The sequence below is a fragment of the Nerophis ophidion genome, linkage group LG08, assembly GCF_033978795.1.
Source record: "Nerophis ophidion isolate RoL-2023_Sa linkage group LG08, RoL_Noph_v1.0, whole genome shotgun sequence".
In the NCBI taxonomy this organism is placed as follows: domain Eukaryota; kingdom Metazoa; phylum Chordata; class Actinopteri; order Syngnathiformes; family Syngnathidae; genus Nerophis; species Nerophis ophidion.
This window is the reverse complement of record NC_084618.1, coordinates 55206164-55220322: the sequence shown is the minus strand read 5'-3', so window position 1 is coordinate 55220322 and position 14159 is coordinate 55206164. Positions and strand designations below refer to the sequence as shown.

The following is a 14159-nucleotide window of genomic DNA, read 5'->3' as shown; positions in this document are numbered from 1 at the left end:
TCTGTTTGTTTTGAACTCCTTTAGTTCCTGTTTGTGCACCTCCTGAGTTTAGTCACAAAGGTTACTTATGATTTTCACCTGCCGCTTGCGCTTGGGACACACCTGTTTGTAATCAATTGACACAATTTAAACCTGCCCTTGTTTATCATTCGTCCTGGCTTCATTGTTTGCGTCCTGTTTATGCCAAGTGAGTTTTGTTAGTTCCATGCCATAGCCTATGCTAAGTCCTGGCTTCACGTGAGTTAGACACGCTTGCCTTTTTGTTGTTTGTCTGTATTTTGGTAGTTGAGTGATTTATGTTAAATGAATCAAATTCTACATTTACGCCTCCGGCAGTTTTGCATTCCGGGAGAATGAACCTCTTTCAGTCGACCCCCGTCGTGACACTTTTGTAGTTATTTCTCCATAATTCTACACAATAACTCAGATATGGTAACACTAGTGAGGAGTAAAGAATATGAAGTGATTTTTGGTTTCGAACATGTTTTGCTTTATTCATTATTGACGTGTTTCTTGCTACTTTATGTTGCATAGTTTTTACATGGGATTTCCAGTTCAATTTATCATAAATCATTATACCTACAAATTTGGTTTAATTTTGTCTTTCAATTTCTATTTTGTGTATTGGTATTTGTGTTTGACTTGCTCTTCTATTGTTACCTGTTGTGTGTTAATCACAACATTGGCCACAGTGTTAGTTGCTAAGAAGAGTGGCTCTTTCCATTATTTTCAGCAGAATGCATTGCAAATTATGAACCCCCCTCTTCCTCTCTCAGATCCACCCAGGAATGGGGTCATTGGAATCCCTTCTCGGCCGTATAATTATTTGATCAATTTTTGTTGACAAATTGGCTGTTTTAAACAGCAATATTGTTCAATGAAGGACACTTATTACGTATGTCTAGCTTGTGTGCTATAGTGTGCTTAGCTGTTGCGTAGGTGCTAGCTCATAGTAGTCTACCATGTTTACCTTTTGTTCAATCTGTAAATGATTTAACTAAATTACAAGAAAATACCATCCTTGTTTGCTTATTGGAGGACATTTAGATGTTAACTAGCTGCGCAGCTGCAGGAATGCTTCTATCAGAGATTTTAGATGCAAGCCAAAATCATCTCATACTTTTTTTTTTTTAATCTGATATCAGTAATCGGGACACCCCTAGTTGAAAAACTAGGGGTGTCATGTACACATTCCGCTTTGGTGTTATCGTCATCAAATATGAACACAATCCACCCAGTATAACTAATAAACATCTTTCTTTGGTCGACTACCAAACATTTCTTCTTCTCTGTTCCTCCCCCACTTAACTTCCTTTCTTCTCAGTCGACCTCCTCCCCACTGTCCTACATTCACACATCTTTATACTCTCTCCATTACACTCCCCCATCTCTCTCACACACACACGGCATAGCGGTGGAGGAAGTGCAGAGTTTTCTTCCAGATGACGACACATAAAGGGTTTTGGGAGATGCGATTAGTAGCAAAAAAAGCAAAAAGTTGCCTGTCAGTCTGACTTATAATTTCATTAGAAATGTTCATGCAGTGGTTTATTTTGAGGAGGGAGGGGAGCTCAACGGCATCTGCTGATGTGAGAAAGTGTGTGTTTGTGGTTGTTACAGAAGGTCGTCCAAGCTGCAGTTGGACCCTGACGACCTGTATAAACTGTCGAGGCAAACACACACACACACGCACACACACACACACACACACACACACACACACACGCACACTTTCTTGTATTTGTTACCTTCTTGAGAGCTCCGAAAAATGCCACCTCTTTGGGACCACCCTTTCTAGAGGTATAAAGATTTGTATTTAATAATATATACATACTATGCAAATATAAAAAAGTTAAGCCTTTAGTTATTTTTTTTCTGTTATTGGTTTTTAATGTGAATTGTTTACTTCAAATTATTACAGTATGTCTATGTATTCATATTGATTTATTTATTTATTTTTAATCAATTTTGGCCAAATAGGGCGCATTTCAATTTCTTACACACACTTGTAATTACATATGTTGGCCAGAGGGGGAGCAGTTCAAATTTTTACACACACCTATTTCATATGTTGACCTTTATGGTTGATTGATTGAAACTTTTATTAGTAGATTGCCCAGTTTAGTACATATTCCGTACAATTGACCACTAAATGGTAACACCCAAATAAGTTTTTGAACTTGTTTAAGTAGGGGTCCACGTTAATCAGAGGGGGAGCACTTTTAAAACCGACACACAGTTTTCAGCACAGTCCCACCCAAGAGCCGACAAACATTACCGGGAGACAAAACCAAACCAACTTCCGGCGCCCCTTAAAAAGGTAGATAACAGATAAACATTGCTGTGTGTGTGGGCGAGGGGCTGAGTAAAAAAAATTCAGTCTAAGGCTGGAATCTTGGGGAGAGGGCCCAGACTTAGACCAGGAAAGAATAACTCAATAGCCATATCACATACAAGCATGTTACAAAGAATACGCAAGACTTGCAACAGAGTCAATTTGAAAAATATCTCCTTTTTGGAGACATTCTCTATTAGATGCAATAGTTTTCTGTATTGGGACCAGTGTTTCGGTCCCAACAAGTACCTTCATATGGAAGGTACTTTTCCTTGTTGATGTCTCAAGAATGGTAGAAATACAAAAACACACACACGCACACGTGCACACACACAAAAACTACTGCAAAATCTGTGAATGAGGAATACAGCGAAGGTGAAGAAGTGCCGCCAACAGACGGAAGAGGAGAGAAAGGTTTGTGAGAGTGTGTGTAAGTGTGTGTGCGTGCATGAACAGACGGGGACGAGAGTAGCGATAAGGAAACGATGAGCAAGAGTGACCACAGCAGATGTTGGCTGTCCTCTGCCTGCCACACTAACACACACACGTACACACTAATTAGATACTACAAGACTGCCTTGGTAATGGTGAGGAAGGTTGTTGCCAGGCAGAATAACAAAAGAAAGTAGGGTTTTCCCGATAGATTATACAGGTACTAAAATGTCTTTCGATACTTTTCAAAATAAAGGGAACCACAACAATGGCAAACAGGTTACAAAGGCTCCTAATTTGGCTGCTGATGTAAGCAGTGACGTATTGTGTCATTTCTGATAGTATTCATTTGTCACATTTATGAGGGGCAAGCAGTAGAAAATGGATTATTCTTGTAATTTTTCATTTACTGTTGATATCTGGATATTTTCTGTTTTAACATGTTCACTACTTTTAAAGACCTACTGAAACTAGATTTTCTTATTTAAACGGGGATAGCAGGTCCATTCTGTGTCATACTTGATCATTTCGCGATATTGCCATATTTTTGCTGAAAGGATTTAGTAGAGAACATTGACGATAAAGTTCGCAACTTTAGGTTGCTAATAAAAAAGCCTTGCCTGTACTGGAAGTAGCAGACGATGTGCGCGTGACGTCACGGGTTGTGGTGCTCCTCACATCCTCACATTGTTTATAATCATAGCCACCAGCAGCAAGAGCGATTCGGACCGAGAAAGCAACAATTTCTCCATTAATTTGAGCGAGGATGAAAGATTTTTAGATGAGGATAGTGAGACTGAAGGAATAGAAGAAAAAAAAAAGAAAGAAAAAAAATGCCAGGGCAGTGAGAGTGATTCAGATGTTATTAGGCACATTTACTAGGATAATTCTGGAAAATCCCTTATCTGCTTATTGTGTTACTAGTGTTTTAGTGAGATTGTAAAGTGATACCTGAAAGTCGGAGGGGTGTGGTGACCGCCAGTGTCTCTGATGGAAGCCAAGGAGGAGCCAAAAAGTCGCAGCTGCCTCTTTGACAGCTGCAGGAGGACGCAAGCTCCGCTCATGTCTCCAGTAAGAGCCGACTTAATTCCACAATTTTCTGCCGGTTGACATGTGGTAGAACCATGTTTGCTTGACCTCTCTATTCCATATTAAAGCTTCACAACAAACAAAGAAACACCGACTGTGTTTGTGTTGCTAAACGCAGCTGCAATCTACCGCTTTCCACCAACAGCATTCTTCTTTATAGTCTCCATTATTAATTGAACAAATTGCAAAAGATTCAGCAACACAGATCTCCAGAATACTGTGTAATTATGCGATTAAATCGGACGACTTTTAGCCGTGAGTGGTGCTGGGATAAAATGTCCGCTCCAACCAATAACGTCACAAGCACGCGTCAACATAAGCGTCATCATTCCGCGACGTTTTCAACATGACACTTCGCGAGAAATTTAAAATTGCAATTTAGTAAACTAAAAAGGCCGTATTGGCATGTGTTGCAATGTTAATATTTCATCATTGATATATAAACTATCAGACTGCGTGGTCGGCAGTAGTGGGTTTCAGTAGGCCTTTAAAATGTAAAACGCACTCATTCTTCTGTTGTATGGATACTTTCCATTAGTTTTGGGTGATACCAAGTAGTTACGGGGTCATATACATTGGACATATTTAAAGTCCTCATGTGTCCATGGATGCTGAGTTCATAAATAAAATAATTAAAAACATTTTTTGATTTAAAAAATATTTATACAGCTCTTGTACTTGGTATTGTTACAATCCATATCTGTGTAGACCTGCCCTTTTGTTTCAATTCAGGCGCGCTAGCTTGCTGTTAACCTTTAGCTATTGTATCCGCCTACATTGTGTTGTGAAACATGTTTAGCTTTTCCTCGTCCTGCAAGGATGAAACTTGTAAGAAACTTACTTTGTTTGTCGCCATGGAGTCGAGGCTTACTGATTTAGAAGTAGCTAAACACTTCGGAGAGATAGTGACATTAGCTAGCTATTAGCTAGCCATGTTTTAAAGCAATGTTTATAGCTCCACCTTTATTATTAGGATTAAAGCCTAAATATTTCCATTCTCCTTCTTTTTTATCTAAACTGTTTCTGCTTGCAAGTGCTTTGAGTGCGTGTGTTGCCAGCATTGTCACCGTGGCCCGCACCATGTGGATGAAGAAACAAGTATCTTTTAAAGGCAGTCTAGTACCTATAGGAAGAACTTTTCTCCTCCACATATTCGTTGAATCTCTGAAATCAAGTCATTGTCAATTTTCAGTTTCCATCCATCCATTTTCTACCGCTTTTCCCTATTGGTGTCGCGGGGGGTGCTGGAGCTTATCTCAGCTGCAGTCGGGCGGAAGGCGGGGTACACCCTAAAATAGGCCCTATTGTGTGAATTTTCCAGATTAATCGTCTTCTATTTATTTTACAGTGTGATTGACTGATCAAAACAGACAGAGACCATCTCAGCCCCTAAATCAAACAGTTGGTTCACTCAGGAGAGTCTTCTCAAAAAGGTCTCTGCAAAAGCGGCTCCCTCAGAACATCCCGCTCAGAGAGTGTCCCTGCAGTACGAGCATGCCCTCAGGAGAGAATCTGTGTCCCTTGCTCCTTCTCCGCCCAGCACATTTAGTTCAGAGCAAGCTTTGATCCAGAGGGGTCCTCTGGCATCTCCCCACCTCCGCTTGCTTCTGGTCATCTGGGCCTGTCTTGTAAGGGATGATTCAGCTGGCTTGCAGAACTTCCTCACACCAGCTTGTTAATCCCAGCACCTCTTGATCTTCGTATCCACAGATAGCACTGGCTCAAACTTCCTGAGAGCCATATTTTTATGAGTGTGAGTCAAATGTTACCACGAGGCTAATTACATTTCAAAGGAACAAATCTGACGTGAAGAAAAGGAACTAATCAGAGTTCAAAGAAGAACACTAAGAAATTGTCATTATTCCTATCATTTATAATATCTCAATATCTAGTAATACTACATATTATGTAGAAGTGGCTGGTTGTATCCCCTGCTTTAATGTCTTTATTGTCCTTTGTGTTCTTTGATGTTTGATGTTTCCCTCTTACACACATGTGAGAGGCATGTGTACTATGGCTATGAGTTGTTTTTTTCCCTTGGCCTCATTCTGGACCCCCTCTCCAGGGCCCAGGCTTAGACCAATATTTTTTTTAATTTTATTTTATTTTAATCTTCTATTTTTTCTCTCATTCCCCCCCAGGCTTAGACCAATATTTTTTTATTTTATTTTATTTTACCTGTATCTCACCTTTTTTGTAAGGGGCGCTGGAAGCCGGCAGACCCGTCAGCGTTCCTGTTCTGTCTCCCTGTAATGTTTGTCTGATCTTGAATGGGATTGTGCTTAAAATTCTAAATTTCCTGAAGGAACTGTCCTGAAGGAATAAATCAAATACTATCTAATCTAATATATGCACAATTAACATACACCCGACATCATATTAAATATACAGTACAGGCCAAATATTTGGACACAACTTCTCATTAAATGCATTTTCTTTATTTTCATGACTATTTACATTGTAGATTGTCACTGAAGGCATCAAAACTATGAATGAACACATGTGGAGTAATGTACTTAACAAATAAAGGTGAAACAACTGAAAACATGTTTTATATTCTAGTTTATTTCAAAATAGCCACCCTTTGCTCTGATTACTTTTTTGCACACTTTTGGCATTCTCTGGATGAGCTTCAAGAGGTAGTCACCTGAAATACTTTTTACTTCACAGGTGTGCTTTAGGCTCACCGAAAGAATGCCAAGAGTGTGCAAAGCAGTAATCAGAGCAAATGGAAGCTATTTTGAAGAAACTAGTTATCCGTTATTTCATGTGTACTGTTCACATGTGTTTATTCATACTTTTAATGACTTCAGTGACAATCTACAATGTAAATGGTCATGAAGATAAAAAAACGCATTGAAATGAGAAGGTGTGTCCAAACATTTGGCCTGTACTGTATTTGTCTACATATATACACACACACACGTATTTGTATACATTCAAATGCACTCACTACGTACTAATTCCTATATACCTTTTTTAATTAATTGGTACCGCTGAACTTTATTAGTACCGTTACACCATACACTCCTACAAGAAAGTAATGTGTTACATCAGGACAGTCTAAAAATTTTTCATTGACGGCCAAGAACAGAAAAGGGAGGAACTTGGATGGTTTATACTTTAGTTTGAACATGATAACATCAAATATATGTTATTGTTATATTTAAAAGAAGGAGACACAACTACATATGAACATGTGATCAAAGAGTTATGGTTCTCTTTACACTTTTTCATGCACTCCGTAGCATTATAAATGTAGTCGCAAGCTGTAAATGACCAATCGGCCAGAATTTGGTCACTGGTGTATTACAGAATCCCCAGATTGTTCCTGTCCTTGATATTGGATTTGATCTTTTTGGAAAAAATGTTGAATGAATGAATTCATGTTAAGATATAAAGTGGAACCTAGATTTATGAAAACTTCCCGAACCACAGACCGAATAAAAATATGCTTTGTTGTCCGAACCTTCTCAGTCTACGACCATTTCATCCACCCATTGTGTGCCTGCAACACAGCCATTATGTGCCCGGCAGCACAGGAATTGTGGGCGGGCTGATCACTCTCTGGTGCTCATTCAGTCAGCACAGTTCATCTGTTGTCAGCTTTTAGTACTTTTTACGTGTTATTTAGCCTCTTAACTGCATTTTTTATGTTTTGCTAGCTCAGTATGAGCCCCAACAAATCAATGTGCATGCGATGTCAGACCGGTGTGTGTTCTGTGCCATTCTACTACCCTGTGCAAAATCCTATGTCTGTGATATGTTTTTTTGAGTGTTGCTGCAATAAAAAACAAAGTACAGGTCTCAGCCTAATATAGCGCAAGAGTTAAGTTTTAAAGCCCAGATTTTAAAGGCTGTGTAGTGCACAAACGGCTCACTGCTGCCACTTAATACAAGCAGAATCATCTCCTTTTTGGTGTTGTTGTTGTCGAGAATTGCCTGTGTGTCTGGCAGAGCGATGGCAACTCTTTCATCCCTTCTGATAAACTACAATATTTTGTTTCAAGTTTAACACTAAACCCCCCCAAAACAGCTCAAATTATTTATTGTTTATTGAATGGATCCCCATTAGCTGACGCCAAAGCGACTGCTAGTCTTCCTGGGGTCCATATAGGAGCATACAAAATTAAAATACAAAGAATACATGCATTACCAAACATAATACAATGGAAAAATACAACATAAGATAAAACAGCTAGTTAAACCCGGTATTAAAAATTCAGGTCATGTGGGCAGCTGCAATAGGTGTATCTTCAAAGCTGTCTTGAATGACAATTTACTTTGTGAGAGATTAATGTGAGATGGCAACCCATTCCAGAATGATATACATACATGACTGTATGTTTGAGGAGATTGGTCCTGGGAGCAGGAAGTGCCAAATAGCCATTGCTGGCATTCCTAGTGTCATGAATATGTGTGTTAGTTAATTTTAAAAACTGTTTATAAAAGTAATCCGGTGATTGATCTAACATGATAGTTCTAAAGAACATAAGGAGACTACAATGCATCTTTTGTTCAACAGACAACCAGGGCAGGTGTGAATGCATAAATGAAATATTAGTGCGCTAAGAACATTAAAGTACCAGTCTAGTCGCTCTGTTCTGAACAAGTTGCAGTTTGTTCAGGTCAGACTTAGTCGGAGCGGACCATATTATAGGAAAGTAATGAAGATGACAGAAAACCAAGGACTGTATGACTTGGCCCATTGATGAGGATGTCAAGAAGGTGGAGCACTTCCTGACCATGGCTAAACCTCTTCCCATCCTCATTAAAATACCATCAATATGATCGGACCATGACAGTTGACTGTCTAATAGCACACCAAGCAGTTTTGCTTTTTTGACCTGCTCAATAGGTATACCTGACATTGTAATATGAAGCTGAGCGTCATCAACAAGCATATGCCTGGATCCAAAAAGAATGCTTTTTGTTTTTTCAATTTTCACAACAAATTTACTATCGTTTATCTCATTGAAAATGTGGCGAAGCTGACAAGTGAGCAATGTTTTCAGTATTAAACATTTCTAACGTTACTGTGTTTGCTTTATGAAAATGTACGGCCCAGTGAATGATTTTCTCTTCTTTTCTGTGCATTGAGAATCCCAGTTTTATTTCAATGTTCCAAATTGACTAAATGTGAGGAAAATTGAGGTATTTATTTAAAATATATCAGTTAGTGCGATTGATTTTTTTATATTGGGCACCCCTGAATTATATTTGAATTTTAACAGTACTTTACACCCTCCCCTTCTCCAAATACACACTATCTCTATCTCTCCTCTGCCTCTCTCTGCCTATCTGGCACCGACAAGAGGTAAACAGAGGAGGAGATCTCATTTGGTTCCTGAACTGTTGCAGTGCTCAGTGTAGCATCATCCCCCAACACAAACACACACACTTACACACACACGCTCATGTGCACACGTGTGAATGTGCGCTTACACAACACACAGGCTCTGCAGGAGACTTGTGGACTCGTACTGAACAAGCAAGAAGAGAAGAGCAAGGACTTTTTTTCTGGAGGACAAGGAGAGGAGCGTATGGTTCTTGACTGAGGATGGAGAACACATGAAGAGGAGACGACGAGAGCCCCGGGGGGAGAGATGCTGCTGAGTAAACTTTGCAGATGTTTCTAGAGAACATTTTCAACCTTTGGACGTTTGGGGAAGGCTTGCAGAAGAAGCTGACAGAAAAGGTGAGAACAAGTTTCTGCTTGATTGTGACTCTTTCCAAATAATTATCATAAACTCTTATTTTGAAGGTGTCTTTTGCGTAATTGGTTTGTTTACAGTTTCTCAGAGTATTGCGTCTGTAAGTGAAGGTGTCTTGTCATAATGAGAACATGAATACACAGTCTCACATATTTGGTTTCATTAGGAAGCCAAACAATTAGCTGGCCCTGCGATTTGGTGGTGACTTGTCCAGGGTGTAGCCCGTCTTCTGCCCGAATGCAGCTGAGATAGGCTCCAGCAAAAATATCAACTTAAGACTAAATAATTGTCAATATTTGAATAAATAATAATTTTATGTATTGCGATAAGCGAAGAGAGAGGAGGGGAGGAAAGAGCCACACGGACGCTAACTTTGTATTTTGCTATTATGTCTTAAATTCGCAGTCGCGACTTTCTTTGGCCCCTCGGTGGCGTATTTAGCAGTCGTACTCAACAAAAAAAGCACAGAGGTTGAGTCACCAACGCTTTGTAGCGTTTCTTTCACCACTATATTCCGTGGAATGATTCGCAGACAAGCAGACATGTTTGTTTCATGTAATGTTTGTGTGATGGATTAAAAAACCACAGCAAACCCTTGTTGAAAATGTGGGGCTAAAACTGACACCTAAAAACCCAGCTGGAGCTGCTAATCTGTCAATAAAATGGTATTAAGAAGGAGATCAAAATTACAGAGAACAAGGAAATAGGATAAAATTGCTATAGGATGAAAAGGGGTAGGATAAAATGAGCTCTGCTTCTTCCTACTCCTTTTTAGACGTGCTGTAATGAAACACCTGGAAATATGTGATGAATTACGTTGTATTGTATGCACGTTCAAAATAAACTGAAACTGAACTGAAAATATGCTAATAATATAGTTTGTTTAAGCTTCTGATGGCTAAAACATAGTTTGTGTGTTTTCGTGTGGGAATTTTAATCCATACATTTTGAAATACCAGTCTTTGTGTTCAGTTCAGTTCAGTTTCAGTTTATTCCGAACATGCATACGATACAATGTAATGCATCACATATTTCCAGTTGTTTCATTACAGCACGTCTGAAAAGAAGAAGCAGAGTTTATTTAATCCTACCCCTTTTCAGACCATAGAAATTGTATCCAATTTCCTTGTTCTCTGTATCATAACAGTGGACAAATAAATGATAAATAAATACTTTAACATGGTAAGCAAACACATATTAAATACATAAATATGTGTCTCGATAAAAATAAGGGGATAAGAGGTTTCAAGATCCATGCATCCATTTCCTACCGCTTGTCTCTTTTGGGGTCGTGGGGCTTGTTGGAGCCTGTCTCAGCTGCATTCGGGCGGAAGGCAGGGTACACCCTGAACAAGTCATTCATCATAATTCTTGTTGTCTACTTTGTGAACACTTGTAGTTTGAACACTCTCTTAAACTGAATCATATTGGTGCTTTCTGTGATTTATTTCGTTAATCCATTGCATAATGTAATTCTACATACAGATATGCCAAAGGTTTGAAGTGTTGTACGAGCATATGAATGTTTTAAATTAGATTTTCCTCTAAGATTATTCTTCTCCTCTTTTGTGTGGATTTAGCCTGAAATTATTGTTCTGGCCACTGACCTTTGTCATTTCTTCCTTTACATGAAGGCTGGACACGGGACAGAGGGCCCTGCCAGCAGCATGGCACCGGACTTTCTGCTCCCCTTCCATCTTTTCTTCCTCTTTTTCCTCTCTTTCCTAATCACACAGCCTGCCCTGACTCAGGATGCATCGGTTACCCCAGTAACGGCAACAGAAGACAGCCTCTTCATTGTCCCGTCCACCCTGGTCAACCAGACTACTGCCAGCTATGTGGAGACAACCCAGAATCCCCTTCAGGAAGACACAGGCCTGTCCACTCCCTCGAGCGGCGGGGATGGGGACGACGAGGACGGCCCACCTGTCGGCGGGACTCGTTGCCAGGGTTACTACGACGTGATGGGCCAGTGGGACCCGCCCTTCAACTGCAACGCCGGTGTCTTTCTGTACTGCTGCGGTACCTGCTTCTATCGCTTCTGCTGCCAGTTCCGCCAGCAGCGGCTGGACCAGAGGATCTGCTCCAACTACGACACGCCCATCTGGGCCAACACCGGCAAGCCCGTGGCTGCCATCACCGAGGGCCAGGAGGACCAGGAACGGGACCGCACGCACCTCATTGTCTACATCATCTGCGGGGTGGTGGCCATCATGGTCCTGGTGGGCATTTTTACCAAGCTGGGCCTGGAGAAAAGTCGTGGAGGGGCAGTGGCGACCCGGGCGACGCATACTGACCTCAACACCAGGTAGGTGGCATGACAAAGTGTGTGCGTATTGAGAGGGATGTGTGTTGTGTAACTAAAGCAAAGAAGAGTACAGGGACCATGTCAAGTGTACAAAAAGGTGTACATGGTCACTGGTCAAATTGCAAATAAACTGAAAGCTGATGTCCACTCATTTATACAGCTGGGAGCGTGGTGAGCTGTGCCAGCATGCAATGGTACGTTTTGTGTTTGGTGAAATGTGCAGGATGGTTGGAAAGTTGGAAATTCCACCCCCAAAAGATGGAATAGTAACACAACAATGACATTAGTGTGTCAACAACATTGGAAATTAAAACTAAGTCAAATGCATGCAAAAATGTAGGCCCACTGACATTTGCATGTGTCTATGTGTGTGTATTTAATCATTTCTGTAATAAATAGCTTCATTGTTTTTAGTTCCATGGACAACCTAAATAAAACACATGATAGCCGTGAAAGAAACACAAACTAATCCTGACTTTTAAGCTTCCGCTTAAGCATCCGCAAAGTATTCACAGCTCTTCACTTTTTCCACATTTTAATATGTTACAGCAGGGGTAGGGAACCTATGGCTCTAGAGCCAGATGTGGCTCTTTTGATGACTGCATCTGGCTCTCAGATAAATCTTAGCTGACATTGCTTAACATGTTAAGTAATGAATAATTCCGCTGGTAATCATAGTGTTTAAAACAAGGTTTGAAATATAAAACATTGTCATGTATTTTTAATCCATCCATTCGTTTTTAACCGCACCCGTTTAAGAATTCGCATTAATGGTAAGAAGTATTTTATTTATTATTGTAACTGAACACAAACATTATGTTAAAATGTTATAATCATATTTATTACTACAAACATACATTTTTAAGTGCAAATAATTGTGCAGAGACATCCACTGTTTCAAGCAATTTTTATAAAAAAAAACCTTACAATTCAGTGTTTTTAAAAGGAAAAACATTGAGTGTAAAAAATGTTCACCAATGTTAATTTTGACAGGTTCTTAAATTAGTTTCAGTTAGTCTTTTAACCAAAATGTGTTTTAGTCATGGGTTAGTCATCTAAATTAATTTAGATTTGGTCAACGAAATTCCTAAACATCGTCTTGAAAGGATTTTATTAATTATAATATCAGAGCATCTCAAAAACTGAATTCACAACAACACCTGCTCTCCATCAATAATATTTCAATAATAACATTTCACACACACACTACTATCGACAGCACAGTGTAAGGGGGATTTGAGCGTGTGCCTCACAATACAAAGGTCCTGAGTTCAATCCCGGGCTCAAGATCTTTCTGTGTGGAGTTTGCATGTTCTCCCTGTGACTGTGCAGGTTTCCACCTGGTACGGGACAAACGGTAGAAATGGATGGATGGATGGTTAGCTTCAGAATAACAATGTTATTAAGAAGAATAAGAGACTTATTATACTCTAAAAATGTTGGTGTTACTTAAAAGTCCATCCATCCATTTTCTACTGCTTATTCGTTAATGCACGCATCTAGTTGTATTCAGTGTTAAAAAATATTATATGGCTCTCACGAAAATACATTTTTAAATATGTGGCTTTCATGGCTCTCTCAGCCAAAAAGGTTCCTGACCCCTGTGTTACAGCCTTATTCCAAAATTTGATATTCCATTTTTGCCCTTAAAATGATAATTTAGAGACAATTTCCCACAATGAAAATTTGTTTTTTTTATATTTTAGAAATGTATTAAAACTATAAAACAAAACAAAAATCACATGTACATAAGTATTCAGAGCGTTTGCTTAATACTTTTACCTTTGGCAGCAATTACAGCCTCAAGTCTTTTGGAATACGAAGCCACAAGCTTGGCACACCTATCTTTGGGCAGTTTTGCCCATTCCTCTTTGCAGCACCACAGCTCCATCAGGTTGGATGGGAAGTTTTGGTTTTCATCCAGGATGTCTCTGTACATTGCTGCATTCATCTCAGTCTAGTCAGGGAGGTGACCAAGAACCTGATTGTCACTCTGTCAGAGCTACAGCATTCTTGTGTGGAGAGAGGAGAACCTTCCAGAAGGACAACCATCTCTGCAGCAAACCACCAATCAGGCCTGTATAGTAGAGTGGCCAGACAGAAACCATTTCTTAGTAAACAGTTTGCCAAAATGCACCCGAAAGACTCTCAAACCAATTAAAAACAAAATTCTCTGGTGTTATGGGACAAAGAATTAAAGGCCTACTGAAACCCACTACTACCGACCACGCAGTCTGATAGTTTATATATCAATGATGAAATATTAACATTGCAACACATG

The 14159-nt window shown here is 39.6% G+C and overlaps 1 protein-coding gene across 1 annotated transcript in view; it reads left to right on the top strand.

Moving 5' to 3' along the window:
* The first annotated feature begins 9181 nt into the window (after positions 1-9181).
* The window catches only part of shisa8b (shisa family member 8b), an 81037-nt gene continuing 76059 nt past the window's right edge, over positions 9182-14159 (top strand). The window contains exons 1-2 of the mRNA XM_061908995.1: positions 9182-9554; positions 11205-11878. Coding sequence (XP_061764979.1) covers positions 9486-9554; positions 11205-11878 — 743 coding nt within the window. The 5' untranslated portion in view covers positions 9182-9485. The remainder of the gene's footprint in view (positions 9555-11204; positions 11879-14159) is intronic.